At 38.8% G+C, this 14,524-nt stretch overlaps 1 protein-coding gene across 4 annotated transcripts; it reads right to left on the bottom strand.

The window, feature by feature from the left end:
• Positions 1-181: 181 nt before the first annotated feature.
• Positions 182-14,521, bottom strand: MRPL47 (mitochondrial ribosomal protein L47). Of its 4 annotated transcripts, none has more exons than XM_025373883.1 (7): positions 14,398-14,503; positions 12,539-12,624; positions 11,619-11,679; positions 8,559-8,655; positions 5,200-5,330; positions 4,039-4,134; positions 182-405 (listed from the first exon to the last, which is right to left on the bottom strand). In XM_025373883.1, exons 1-7 carry the CDS (start codon positions 14,493-14,495, stop codon positions 282-284), a joined length of 693 nt encoding a protein of 230 aa, XP_025229668.1. In that variant the 5' UTR covers positions 14,496-14,503; the 3' UTR covers positions 182-281. The 4 variants fall into 4 exon arrangements, with proteins under 4 accessions (XP_025229668.1, XP_025229655.1, XP_025229663.1 ...); XM_025373870.1 differs by having other exon boundaries at positions 241-405; positions 12,539-12,684; positions 14,398-14,521; XM_025373878.1 differs by having other exon boundaries at positions 241-405; positions 12,539-12,690.
• Between the last annotated feature and the right edge of the window lie 3 nt (positions 14,522-14,524).

The following is a 14,524-nucleotide window of genomic DNA, read 5'->3' as shown; positions in this document are numbered from 1 at the left end:
TACCATCACCTTCACCCTCTAAGATAGTAGGCGACATTTAAAGCCTGCTTAAATGTCAGAATTCATAAAGTGGGAATTTAATCTGAACTTTATACCTGATTTTTAGAGGTAAATTAGCTTCTACCAAATTAGCTAATTAGCATGCCATATTCACACTTAGAACAACTGATTAAAGTCACTTGACTAAAAACAGAATTTCTTTATAAACCACTTAACATATTTACTCTTGTACACAGACTATTCAAGAAAAACAAAATGGTAAATTTAAGAGTTCAGACATCTTAGACAAGACTTGACTTCTGCGCTTCAGCAAGATGTGGAAACTTTTTTAGAAGAATTTTTGCTTTCTTTCTCTCTAAATTTTCCTTCCGTGCTTTGATGCGGGCTCGTTTCTCACGTTCCAGTCTAGAATAAAAAAAGCATAAAGCAATTTATACAAAAATATTTCCTTGTTATTCAATACTATCAAAATATGCATAAATCAATTACATCAAAGCTTCAAACATGCCAGTCTCTGTATTTGGTGTGTTATATATATTATTAAACTTGAATAGTAATCACTGTAAACCTATACAAGTCAAGAGCATCTGAAACCCTATACCAACTATCCCTGTTTCTTGACTAGAAAGAATGTCCCGATCTTACAAACCTGTAACAAACTGGGACTTAATAAGCATCATCTCTTAGCAGGGTTTTACTCTGTGTATAAGGGAAATGATAAGCTAGAGTGAGTACTATTTGAAAGTAGGGAATTCCCACAAGTCTCAGGATATATCTCATGATGTCAAAAATAAATTCTTAGGCTCTGGCTAGGCTTACTATTCCTTAAATGAGTTTGTTCCCACACATCAGTATCCCAGGGCATGACACATGTGCTGCATAAATTACAACATAAATTACTTGACCTGTAGGGTCAACTTGGGAGTTGTAAAAATTGAAAATGAAAAAAAATGCTTGGATACCAAACCTCCATTTAAATTGATATCTTACAGGATATTGATCAATAGAAATAAGCTTATATAAAATACAGCAATAAAGTTACTACAAATGAGTTTTTTTTTGGGAAAAAAAGGCTGAATACAATATGCCAGTGCTGTGGGAGAGGTCATAGAAAATTGGGTGAAGTAAAAAATATGCACATATATAGGAAAAGTATAAAGGCTACAGTCAAAATGAGATTACCCGTTCTATTCATCAGTCTTTGCTCCAACTAAATTTTGACCATTTACAAAAACAAAGACCCATCTGAAGGAATAAAGGTTTGCTATTCTTAAGAATATTAAGATGATGCCAAATTCTGAAGGTGAGGCTAAAAAAGGTACTTTCAAAAACAAAATCAGAATGTGTATAAAACCTGTAAAAGTGATACAGGATTGATACATTCTCATACATTATTTTAAAAGTTATGGCCAGGTGCAGTGGCTCACGTATGTAATTCCACCACTTTGGGAGCCGAGGCAAGAGAATCACGAGGTCAAGAGATCGAGACCATCCTGGCCAACAGGATGAAACCCTGTCTCTACTAAGAATACAAAAATTAGCTGGGCGTGGTGGCATGCGCCTGGAGTCCCAGCTACTCGGGAGGCTGCAGCAGGAGAATCGCTAGAACCTGGGAGGCAGAGGTTGCAGTAAGCTGAGATCACACCACTGCACTCCAGCCTGGCAACAGAGCAAGACTCCATCTCAAAAAAAAAAAAAAAAAAAAAAGATTTATAACCACCCTGTATGACTAAGGGACAAAAGGATCAAACAGCACAACACTGGGCTTGGAGAAATCTCAGACTCAGATTTCTTCAGTTGCTTAGCATCTCAACTAGGTCTTAAATGTGAATAGCAAAGAAAAAAAAAAGAAAAAAAAAGCTTTCGCCACAGAAGAAGCAACAGTGGAAAATGAGCAAGGAACATTTAGGAAACAAGGCAAGAGTTCTGACTTCGATGAAGGGTAGGTAGCTAAGACTTGGAATGCTGGGAGGAAAAGAGTTTAAGATTTGATCCCGTAGATAAGAAGCTGCTGTATGTTTCTGAACAGCCCTGATGTGATTAAAAAAAAAAAAAAAAAAAAAAAGTCTTGAGGAAAATTAGCCAGGAAGCAATACTTGATTGGACTGCAGTCAAGAAGATGTGCGGTAATTCAATTTGATAAAGACAGAGACTGCACTAGGGCAAAGACAATGGAAGAAGAAAAGACAGATCCTGGAGACATTCTGCAGCAAGAATTAAATCAAGGACTGATTAAATATACAGCAATGGTGATGAAAAAGACGACTGATGGTTTAGTGCCATGCAGACTGGATGTACTACACATGAAATGAGGAGAGGTAGCTGGTTCAGTAAGGAAGATACGTAATTTTAAATGTGATTCTAAGGTACACTAAACACTTTAAAGCCAAGCTTAAAGATACATTCCATTCCTGTTTAAATTGTTTTTAAAAGTTTGTTTTGGTATGAAAATCTTTCGTGGTGGGGGGCGGGAGAGAATCAGTTTTTGAGGAACTTGCTAAAAGTAGAATGTATTATTCAAGAGAATTGTTAAAAGCTGTGGTTCTTGTGCTGCTACAATTTCCCTTTTAATTTTCTAGCTGCCTTCCCAGCCTTGAATTCTGACTTCTAGCACCTTTAGCCAGGAGCCTTTTGGTTCCTCTGCCCTCTCTCTGGAGCCACAGCAATGGGAATTGAGTAGCACCCTTGGCCCAGGAAACCATAAACTTGCAATACTTTTCCCTTCTAATTGCAGTTTTGGGGATTAAACTCTATCCTCTGGCTTTGTCTCCTTTTGGATATGGCCCAAGTGTTTTAAAATAGCTCTTTAAAAAAAAAATCTTAAGTTTGTATAGTTATCAGCGAGTGGTTCATGGGAACACGCGCTCCTCTATCATAACAGAAGCCCTATGTTCTCCCTATTCAATGATAAACCTAATGCAGGAAAAATGTGCTAAAGGAAATATTTGGAGATCAACATTCTGCAGGACAACATGAGTTTACATATAATACAACAGACTTCTCTTTCTAGCCCCATTTTCTTTTCAACAGCCTTGGAATAACATGAACTCACAGTGTATGCAACTGAATTATTTGGACCTTCATTTTAACATAAGAGTAGAAATTTTTCCATTTACATATAGATGCAAGAATAGAAAGGCAATAAAACTTTTCAAAGGATACATATTATAATGTTAACAGTGGCTATTTCTTTTTTTTTCTTTTTTTTTTTCTGTTTTTTGAGACGAAATCTCACTCTGTCACCCGGGCTGGAGTGCAGTGGTGCAATCTCAGCTCACTGCAACCTCCACCTCCTAGGTTCGATCAATTCTCATGCCTCAGCCTCCTAAGTAGCTGAGATTACAGGCGCATGCTACCACGGCCGGCTAATTTTTGTATTTTTAGTAGAGACAGGGTTTCGTCATGTTGGCCAGGCTGGTCTCAAACTCCTGACCTCAACTGATCCGCCTGCTGTGGCCTCCCAAAGTGCTGGGATTACAGGTGTGAGCCAGCACGCTTGGCTGACTGTGGCTATTTCTGATAGTGAGCTTATATGTGACTTCAATTTTCTTTTTTACCTGACTTTCCTGTTTTTTTTCTTTTTTTTTTTTGAGACGGAGTTTCACTCTGTCACCCAGGCTGGAGTGCAGTGGCACAATCTCTGCTCCCTGCAAGTACTGCCTCCTGGCTTCACACCATTCTCCTGCCTCAGCCTCCCGAGTAGCTGGAGTACAGGTGTCCACCATCATGCCCGGCTAATTTTTTGTATATTTAGTAGAGACGGGGTTTCACTGTGTTAGCTGGGATGGTCTCGATCGCCTGACCTCGTGATCCACCCACCTTGGCCGCCCAAAATGCTGGGATTACAGGTGTGAGCCACCGCACCCGGCCTGACTTTTCTATTTTTAAAAATACTTATGTAATAACAGAAATTAAAATGTAAAGAAAGCTTTCTTTATGTCTTTATGTCATATTTCTTTATGTCTTTATGTCTTTATGACTTTCTTTATGTCATCTGGTATAAAGATAATATGTTTTATTAAGAGTACTTGTGCTCACCTGAGAAAATGGTCCACATAAGGCATGGCAAAGAATCGTTTCCTATTGTATCTTTTATTTAGGTGCCAAGGTATAACCCACTGCTTGAACTTATGCCTGCCAATAAAGCAAAAAGTTATTTGCCTTAAAGAAAACATTTAATACATTTTCACTTTCCTAATTTACCTCAAATGGGTTAGTCCAAATACAAATTAGTAGAAAATAAAACAGATAAACGTTTTTAGTGAGATGTTTTGGCAATTTCTCTCTTTTCTGTGTTGGACTTAAACCCCATTGAAAGAACCTACCAAATGAGCTATGAGTTAAGTGGTATAATGTCAAGAGTACAGGGAAGGTCTCTAACCAAAATGCCTTCCCCATTCTGCCTACATTTAAAAGTCTAATGATGCTTCATCTTGGTTGTTCAGCCCAAAGGTAAATAAACCTCCTTCTGAGCGGAAGTTTATTTACCTTTGGGTTGAACAGCCTTCCCACCGAACGAGGTTTATTTACACCAGGTCTTCTTAGTTACTTACACCTCAGCATGAATGCTGATTATCAGATCCTTTCCCAAAGGCCGACAAGACTCTGGAATATGAATGTAGGAGAAACAAGGAGGTATAAAAAATAAACTATTTTTCTTTTTTTTTTTTTTTAAATAAACTATGTCATAACTTGTCCTAGGGTTTATCCTGATGGCAACGGGAGCAAACTGAAACTGGTTCATGTGACATTCCCTGAGACTTTAAAAAAAATAGTTCCAGGTTCTCAATGGGCAAAGAGGGCAGGTGTGTGTCCTGAAGTTAGCTTCGTGGATTTTATACCTTCTGAAATGATACGTGTGCATGTACATTCTTCTGAGGAAACTATCCATAACTTTCATCAAAGTCTCAAAAGGCCTTGTGATTCATGTAAGACTACGAACCACTACAATAAAGACTTATAGGTAACTGAATCATGGGAATGGGATGTCTGGGCTGGTTTTACCAGATAAAGCTACCTTCATTCATATCCCCCTTCGTTAAAGTGCAAAGGAGTGTGGGGCCTCTTCTTTTATTAGACATATCACTAATATATCTCATATGGTGCAAGTTTTTTTTTTTTTTTTTAAAGATATTGGGCAGGGGAATGAGGCATGGATTTCCACTCTCATCTTAGAAGAGCCACAGTGTAACTACCTACCAGATGATTCTTCCAAAGATGTCTCTTCTCCAAGCACCAGGTCTAGCTCTTTCTTGACCAGTCTGAAGAAGCCTTAGGGCATCTTCTCTTTCCTGGACAACTTTATCTAATGCATCCATGGAATCTACTACCTGAAAGGAGAATAGAAAGATACAATTTCAACAATCACCTACTACAAAATTCCAAAAAAAAGAGAATGTATAAACACTCTGCTACAGAAAACTTATGATGAATATTTATACCAAAGAACCACTCTGTTAAGTATTTCCTAAAAATCTTTTTGGCACAAGTATGTCTACATGGGTGTCTAGATTACCACTTTCTATGTTTTTAAAAAAGTTTATACAAAAAATTAGCCGGGCGCGGTGGCGGGCGCCTGTAGTCCCAGCTACTCGGGAGGCTGAGGCAGGAGAATGGCGCGAACCCGGGAGACGGAGCTTGCAGTGAGCCGAGATGGTGCCACTGCACTCCAGCCTGGGCGACAGAGTGAAGACTCCGCCTCAAAAAAAAAAAAAAAAAAAGGTTTATAGTTTTATATAACTACAAATCTATTTCCACATATTAGTTCTGTTTGGAGTGAGATACACTTACATAGATTCTTTTTGGAGACCCAATTTGATTCATGTTATTTCAAAACTCAATGAGCTAATAAGAAGTGACAACAATTTGCTATTTTCATTATATTAAAAAAGACATGTTCTGGTCTCAACTAATCATTGTGTCCCTGACATGCAGACAGAGATATTGCGGCCTGCTTGGTAGCTGTTGCTACTACAGGGAAAGGAATAGCAGTCCATCTAGATAAGAATCTCCAAAGATTTATCAAGATGCAAGATGATACTATTAAACTTCTATTTAATTTTACCTCTTTAAGATTTCTATTGTTTTATAATGTATACATTGGCAGAGTTATATATATATATATATATATATATTTTTTTTTTTTTTTGAGACAGAGTCTTGCTCTGTCAATCAGGCTGGAGTGCAGTGGTGTGATCTCGGCTCACTTATCTTAGCTCACTGCAACCTCCACCTTCCAGGTTCAAGTGATTCTCCCGCCTCAGCCTCCTGAGCAGCTGGGATTACAGGCACCCGCCACCAAGCCCAGCTAATTTTTTGTATTTTTAGTAGAGACGGGATTTCACCATATTGGCCAGGCTGGTCTCGAACTCCTGGCCCCAGGTGACCTGCCCACCTTGGCCTCCCAAAGTGCTGGGATTACAGGCATAAGCCACCATACCCGGCCCTATATTTGTTTATACATAAATATTCATATGTTGGGGATTGTAATGTGAGATGGGCCAAACTTTTTCATAGTTCTAAATACATACTGAGAGCCATTTTATGTATTATGTATGTCCCTTAAGCATCACAAGAGATATCAAATACTGCATAAGTACATTTGTTTCTCATAAGAATCCTCAAAAAAAGCACAGATTATAATCTCCCAGGTAGCTATGAGATCTGAAAAAGATGTGAAAGCCACAAATTTAGATAAATTATTTCATAATCTGTTTCATTTTTGTTTTTTGAGACAGGGTCTAGCTCTGTCACCCGGGCTGGAGTGCAGTGGCACGATCTTGGCTCACTGCAACCTCTGCCTCCTAGGCTCAAGCAGTCCTCCCACCTCAGCCTCCCAAGTAGCTGGCACTACAGGCATGCACTATCACGCCCGAATGATTTTTGTATGTTTTTGGTAGAGACAGGGTTTTGCCATGTAGCCCAGGCTGGTCTCAAACTCCCTGGCTCAAGTGATCTGTTTGCCTTGGCCTCCCAAAGTGCTGGGATTACAGACGTGAGCCATCGCACCCGGCCCATAACCTGCTCAGTTCACACTCAGCACTTCTGCTATCCTCAACTTCACTAAATGGCTTACAGTAGCTGAATTCACATGCCTTCCTCTTAACTATTTTATTTTCTACAAAATCCCTGAAAAAGAAAAGATGACTAAGGCAAATTCTATTTTGAAGACAAGCAAACTCAGGAGGGTAAAGGGACCACACTGATAAGGGCTTTATATAAAATTCGCTAATCTTTAGACATTTTTAGTAAATCTGGTTGTTGATTAACTACATTAAACAGTTTGCCTAAGCAAGGGTAAGACTTGAGGCTTTCAGCTGAAATCCAGTGTTAGCTCACAAAGATAGAAAGTAAATGGCTACCAAGTCCACAGAATTAACATTCAGAAGTTCATGCCAAGAAATGTGAAGGAAAATCAGAAGTATTATTTAGATATACCTTACTGTAAACAAGTCAACCTCAAAGAGCCATCTTTTCTGTAAGTTTCTCAGTGCCAAAAGCGTCAGTTGAGAGAATATAAAATTAATAGGACTGTGTTCCAGGGTAAGAGTACACACTTCTCTTTACAGCCAAGAATTAATATTACAGAGTAGCCCTTGAAACACATTTTTTAAAAAGAGACAAAAAGATACACTTGCAAAATTATAATCAATCTTTTATCATGTGCCTTGTTTCTGTATTTCAAACACAAGGGAAGTAACATAATATCATTTATTTGTGTGATAAATAGGTACTAATACTCTGAAGAGAAGCACATATAGTGAGGGTTTTTTATCTCAGATGGATAGTTAATACTTTAGTTACAATCATAGCTATTGTGCCAGAATTATACAATTTCTCCCTTAATTTTTATATTATTCTGTAAGTAAAATTTGTCTGTAATATGCTTGAACTGGGTATCAACTCAGATCAGCCCAGTGATAAGAATTATATCCCAGTTATAATTCTTCTTTTCTGTTTTCCTTAAAATAGTTCCAAATCTTTGGTTTCTATCTTATATTGAGAAATTTTTTTACATTTTTGCTTAATAAAGTTTCCTAGTAGTATGTCACAAAACACTGGAAACACCAGATATATTTGAAGTTTGAAAAAATTACAGTCACTTTCAGCTTCTCTGGAGTAAACTTCTATTATTTTGGGTTCTACTGATTGAGAAAGTGCAGTACATATGACCTACTGGGCTGAAGTTCACCTCTGAAATATATATTTAAAGCAGATAATCCACTGTTGAAATTCAAAAGTTCTATAACAGCACCATTATAACAAAAGCTTTTTCATCAAATAATGTGTTCTTTATAAAGCATCCTTGTCAATGCACTTTCAGTTTTTTATTTATTGAGACAGGGTCTTGCTCGGTCACCGAAGCTAGAGTTTGGTGGTGCAATCGGGGCTCACTGCAGCCTCAACCTCCCAGGCCCTATCGTTTTAAAAAAGTTCAATGTCAGGAAACACAATGAAAGATTAAAAAATCTATTTGACAACAAATACAAGAACCACATAGCTAAACTCCTTTTAGCTGTAATCGTGTATACCAGTCTCCAGCCTCCCCCAATCCTTACCTTATCTAACCGCTCTGGACTTGGCATTGGCAATCTCTGCCGCTTGGCCTCCTGCTCTAGGGTTAAAAGCATGTTTCTTTCTTTCAGTAAGACATACCTAAACAAAAGAACACAAACCTTGTGACGCTATTCTGTGGTTATGTTAATAAAGTTGTGATTTCTGACATCAAAATTAATTGTCTGTACTTGAAAGTCACTTAGGGGCGAGGTGCTGTGGCTCACACCTGTAATCTCAGCACTTTGGGAAGTTGAGGTGGGAGGATTGCTTGACCTCAGGAGTTCAAGACCAGCCTGGGCAACACAGCAAGACCCCATCTCTACCAAAAAATAAAAAATACACTTAGCCGGGCATGGTGGCACACACCTGTAGCCCCAGCTGTTTGGGAGACTGAGACAGGAGGATTGCTTGAGCCTGGGAATTCGAGGCTACAGTGGGCTAAGATCGCACTACTATACTCCAGCCTGGGGATAAAGTGAGATCTTGTCTCAAAAAAAAAAAAAAGTCATACTAGAAATCTCAATATATAGAATATGATTACAAAGAATAATCCTATATACATAACTATCTTTGCTTATCCATTTGTTCAATAAACTTTTCATCTGCCACATGTATTAAGTGCAAAGATAGTTACAAAGAGGCATAAAATATAGTCCTTACATTCTGAGTGGAGAGTAGAGAAGGCAGATGGAAGATAAATAACATTTGTTGAGTACCTATTATACGCCAGACAATGTGTTAACCATTTTATATACACTAATTTCATCTAGTTTTCACAACCGCCTTCTGAGGTTGGCATTATTTCCACTTACTAAACAAAGAAGCTAAGGCTGAGAGAAGTAAGGTATTCTGGGTCATACAGGTAATTCAAGATTCAAATCCCTGATCTCTGTGTACAAAATGCATTCTATTTTAACTCCACCATGCTGCTTCTGAAACTGTAATGTATGTGGGATAATAAGTGGGGCAGGCAATAAGTACCGGAAGAATTAAGTGGGGGAGATGAGAAACATCTCTTCTAGCTAAGATGGCCAGGGAAAGATTCATAGAGGAGATGCAGTTTATCATAGAAGGGAGAGCACAGCAAACATAATCAAAGGTACTGAAGCAGCAGAGCTAAAGTGAAGACAGATTTTCTGAATACATCTATTTGAGAATAAGAGTTAGGGCCGAGTACAGCGGCTCACACCTGTAATCCCAGCACTTTCAGAGGCTGAGGTGGGTGGATCACTTGAAGTCAGGAGTTTGAGACCAGCCTGGCCAACATGGTGAAACCCCGTGTCTACTAAAATACAAAAATTAGCTGGGTGTGGTGGTGTGCGCCTGTAATCCCAGCTACTCAGGAGGCTGAGGCACGAGAACCTAGAAGGCAGATGTTGCAGTGGGCTGAGATCATGCCATTGCACTCCAACCTGGGCGACAAAGCGAGACTTTGTCTCAAAAAAACAAAAACAAAAACAAAAAAGAGAAATGGCAAAACTTTGGTTGGTTGCAGCCATGAATGTTGAAATAGCCTTAACTATCCTTTCACCGATAACCCATGGTAACTAATAGTGCTTTAAAACAACTTATTTTTCTATAATGAATAAACATAGTATCAGTGGTTTTTATAAACACCTTACAATTCTTTAATTTGTCAAGAAAGATAAACAATGCTTTACATCAGGGGAAAAAACATAAACGCTGGCCAGGCACGGTGGCTCATGCCTGTATATAATCCCAGCACTTTGGGAGGCCAAGAGAGGCGGATCACTTGAGGCCAGGAATTCAAGACCAGCCTAGCCAACCTGATGAAACCCCGTCTCTACTAAAAATACAAAAATTTAGCTGGGCATGGCGGCGTGAGCCTGTAATCCCAGCTACTTCAGAGGCTGAGGCACGAGAATTGCTTGAACCTCGGAGGTGGAGGTTGCAGTGAGCCAAGATCACGCCACTGCATTCCAGCCTGGGTGACAGAGCGAGACTGTGTCTCAAAAAAAGAAAATAAAAAAAAGTAAATGTCTACTAGAGTCCTTAGGCAGATAACAATTATGAAGGAAGTAGACACAGTGAAAGAACCACAGGGTGCCTAAGAAGTGGTGTGTCCCTGCTCCATCTAGGAGGGGCAGTTGCTCCACAGACCAGCCAAGTTGTTGCCACGTAGGAATGCAGGGCCAGTGTTGCCAAATCACAGGTCTCGTTATTCAAGAGCCGACAGAAATAATATTTTCTGTGTGAAACTTCCCAATTTAAAAAACAATTATGGTCCAAACAAAACATATCTTTGGCCTACATATAGTACATTAAAAATGCAATCCTGTCTTAAATCTTCTCAACCCTCTCTAATTCATCAGAGCCCGCCAGAAAAATCTACCTATATTCCCAATTAAATGCACCCTCCAACATGCCCTTCCAAAGCAAATATGCTAAAGATTACAGATCATGAAAACATAATAAAAAGGAGAGAATTCTAAATATAACCAATGGCTGGGCACAGTGGCTCACACCTGTAATCCCAGGATGTTGGGAGGCCGAGGTGGGAGGATCACTTGAGCCCCAGTGAGACCAGCCTGGGCAACATAGGGAAACTCCCTCACCACAAAATGCAAAAAAATTAGCTGGGTGTGGTGATGCATACCTGTGCTCCCAGGTACTCAGGAGGCCGAGGTGGGGGATTGCTTGAGCCCAGGAGGTCAAGGCTGCAGTAAGCCATGACTGCACCACTGCACTCCAGCCAGGGCAACAGAGCGAGACCTTGTCTCAAAGAAAAAAACAAAAGCAACCAACTGTTCCCCGTTTCATTTTATTAATTGACTGAAATTGCTAGTATAAAGGTGTTAGTAGGACCAATGTAAATCACAGTAAAATTTCTGAATTCCCGACCACTTGAGAACTGTGACATTTGTCATAATCTAACCTCTGTCATATAAAATCTTTCATGATCTTAAATATCAGATTTATCATCCATAGTACTACAAAACAAATCACTTTACTCAATTTCCTATATCAGATTTAGTTTTTACCTCATTGTTACACTATAACTGCTTCAAACGTCTAGATATTAATGTACTTACTATACTTACCAAAGTTTGTGTAAATCTTCATTACTTTTGTTCCTTAGTTGCTGACAGGTCCATGCTGCTCCTATTAAAATAATACATAACATGAAATAATATTTCTAGCCATGTGCCCTTTGGCAAATTATTTAAGCTCTCTAAACCTGTCTAAACCTGTTTCCTTATCTGTAAACTATATAATAGCTTTTTTACAGTATATAACATAATGTGTAATTAGGGATACATTAGGTAACATATGAAAATAACATTAACATGATTGGCAATAGCATTCAAAAAATGTTAGCATTAGTACAGAATGTATTTTCACATCCTAATGACAAAATACTTTATGTCATTATAAGTTAACTTTTTGGCCGGGGGCAGTGGCTCAAACCTGTATTCCCAGCACTTTGGGAGGCCAAGATGGTGGGGATCACCTGAGGTCGGGAGTTCAAGACCAGCCTAACCAAAATGGCGAAGCCCCACCTCTACTAAAAATACAAAATTAGCTGGGCATGGTGGCACATGCCTGTAATCCCAGCTACTTGGGATGCTGAGGCAGGAGAATCACTGGAATCCAAGAGGCAGAGGCTGCAGTGAGCCAAGGTTGTGCCACTGCACCCCAGCCTGGGCAACAAAAGCAAAACTCCATCTCTAAATAAATAAATAAACTTCTAATTATCATTAAAAAATAAAATCTAAAATAAGCCCTAAACCTTACTTTAGTTAATAATTTCAACCTATTCCTTTTCTAACCATCTTGCCAATCTGCCAAGGAACAATTAACTCTACTATTATATGGTTCTTTTAATTTTCTCTAGTAGACAGTCTCAAAGAAAACTGAAAAAGGAAACATCTAAATAATTCCTAAACTGGATAAATAATCCTAGAATGATGGGGGGAGGTTCCATAAATATATTTAATGTTGACAAATCCAAGTATCTTACCAGATTTTACTTTTTCTTGCCCCCAGTTTTTTGGGTCATCAAAAAATTCTTCTAGTCCTTTTCTTGACAATGTGGTATGAAGTAATCTATATTGGTGAAAGGATGTCACATTTGGTGTACTCTTAGGCAACAAACCAAGAAAAAACCTGCAATTGAACACATATAAACAAGTTTTATAATATTTGGATTTTATAAGCAGCAAACATTATCATAATAAATATAATCATTTTGTCATCTATAATGTTTTAAAAAGCTACTCAGGGTTTCTGCACAAGAATTAATTTTTTTTTTTTCTTATTTAGAGACTTGGTCTCACTATGTTGTCCAGGCTGGTCTCGAACTCCTGGACTCAAGTGATCTTCCTACCTTGGCCTCCCAAAGTGCTGGGATTACAAGCATGAGCCACCATGCTTGGTCACAATAAATTTTGAAAATGCTTTAGAAAGTATTTTCAATATTGCATTATAGAAGCTGCTATCTTATAATTTCAGAGGTAACATATTAACACAATTATATTTTAAGGTAACATTTTTGGGTCCTTCTTACATTGCTAATGGGTGCAAGCACAGGTAAAAAGAGCAGTCAATTTTGCAACATGTGGGCTGGGCACGGTGGCTCACACCTGTTATCCCAGAAATTTGGGAGGCCGAGGTGGGAGGATCACTTTGAGTCCAGGAGCTCAAGACCAGCCTGGGCAAGATGGCAAAACCTCGTCTTTTAACAAAAATACAAAAATTAGCCAGGAGTGGTGGCACGTGTCTTATAGTTACAACTACTCGGGAGGTTGAGGTGGGAGGATGGTTTGAGCCTGGGAGACAGAGGTTTCAGTGAGCTGAGATCACACCATTGCACTCCAGCCTGGGCGACAGAGTCAGTCCCTGTCTCAAAAAACAAAAACAAAAAAGCCCCACAATTCTGCAACATGTATCAGGAGCCTCAAATACTTCCTCCTTTAACTCAGTAATTCTACATCTAGAAATTTCAACTGAAGAAATTATCATAGATGGGAATTTGTAAATTAAGATGTTTATTAAAGCACTATATAGGATATCAAGTTTTTAATTATGTAAATGTGCAGCTGAGAATGGTTCAAAAATTATTGTGCATCTGGATAAATTATTATGCAGTAATTCAAAATTCCTGTTTTTAAAAAATAGTTAATGACCTGAGATGATCTGAAACTAAATAATGAAGTTTATCACAAGTGTTGTATCCCTACCAAAAATATTTAGCCTAAATCTAATCATGAGGAAACAATCAGAAAAATCCAAAAGAAGAGAGATTCTTAAAAAGCTAATCTCATCAAAATGTCAACAACATTAAGACAGAGAAAAAAAGAAATTGTTCCGGATTAGAGACTAAAGAGTCAGGGCAACCAATGTAATAAATGATCCTTCACTGGATCCAGAACCAAAAAAAAAAAAATTAAAGAAGTTACGAAGTTACCAGTTACTTTCATTGTAACACATTCTGTAAATACAAACACCTCTTCTTTTTTAAACCATCCAAACTTGACACGGACTTGAGTATCATAACAAAAACATCTTAGGTAAAGTTTTTCCCACCTCACCCAGCCCAACAGGATGCTTCTGTACTTATAGGTTTATTTACTTGAACAAATTCTGGACATCTACAAACCCCATATACTGTCTTGTCCGCAGCGGGCAGCAACAAAATGAGGAAGAAATAGAAATGTCGGAGGTGGGCGACTTCTCCAAGGTCACTCACTCCTCACCAAAGTGGGCTCCGGCTCTGCCATCCAGGCGGCCTTTCCATTCTTGAACTGTTCTCGGCATCTCGGCAACCAAAGAAGATCCAGAGTTGGAGAGGTGGGCAAACCTACTTTACACATCACTTACCCTGTGCAGGCAGGGACCTGAGGAGTTATTAAGGACCTGGAAGCTTTCAGGGCAGCTGAGACTCTCCTACAAAGAAGGGCCAAACCTGCCGCAGCCATGTTTTCGCATAACTAGGCAAACCGCGTTT

This window comes from Theropithecus gelada, chromosome 2 (assembly GCF_003255815.1).
Source record: "Theropithecus gelada isolate Dixy chromosome 2, Tgel_1.0, whole genome shotgun sequence".
In the NCBI taxonomy this organism is placed as follows: domain Eukaryota; kingdom Metazoa; phylum Chordata; class Mammalia; order Primates; family Cercopithecidae; genus Theropithecus; species Theropithecus gelada.
This window is presented reverse-complemented; position numbering and strand designations above follow the sequence as displayed.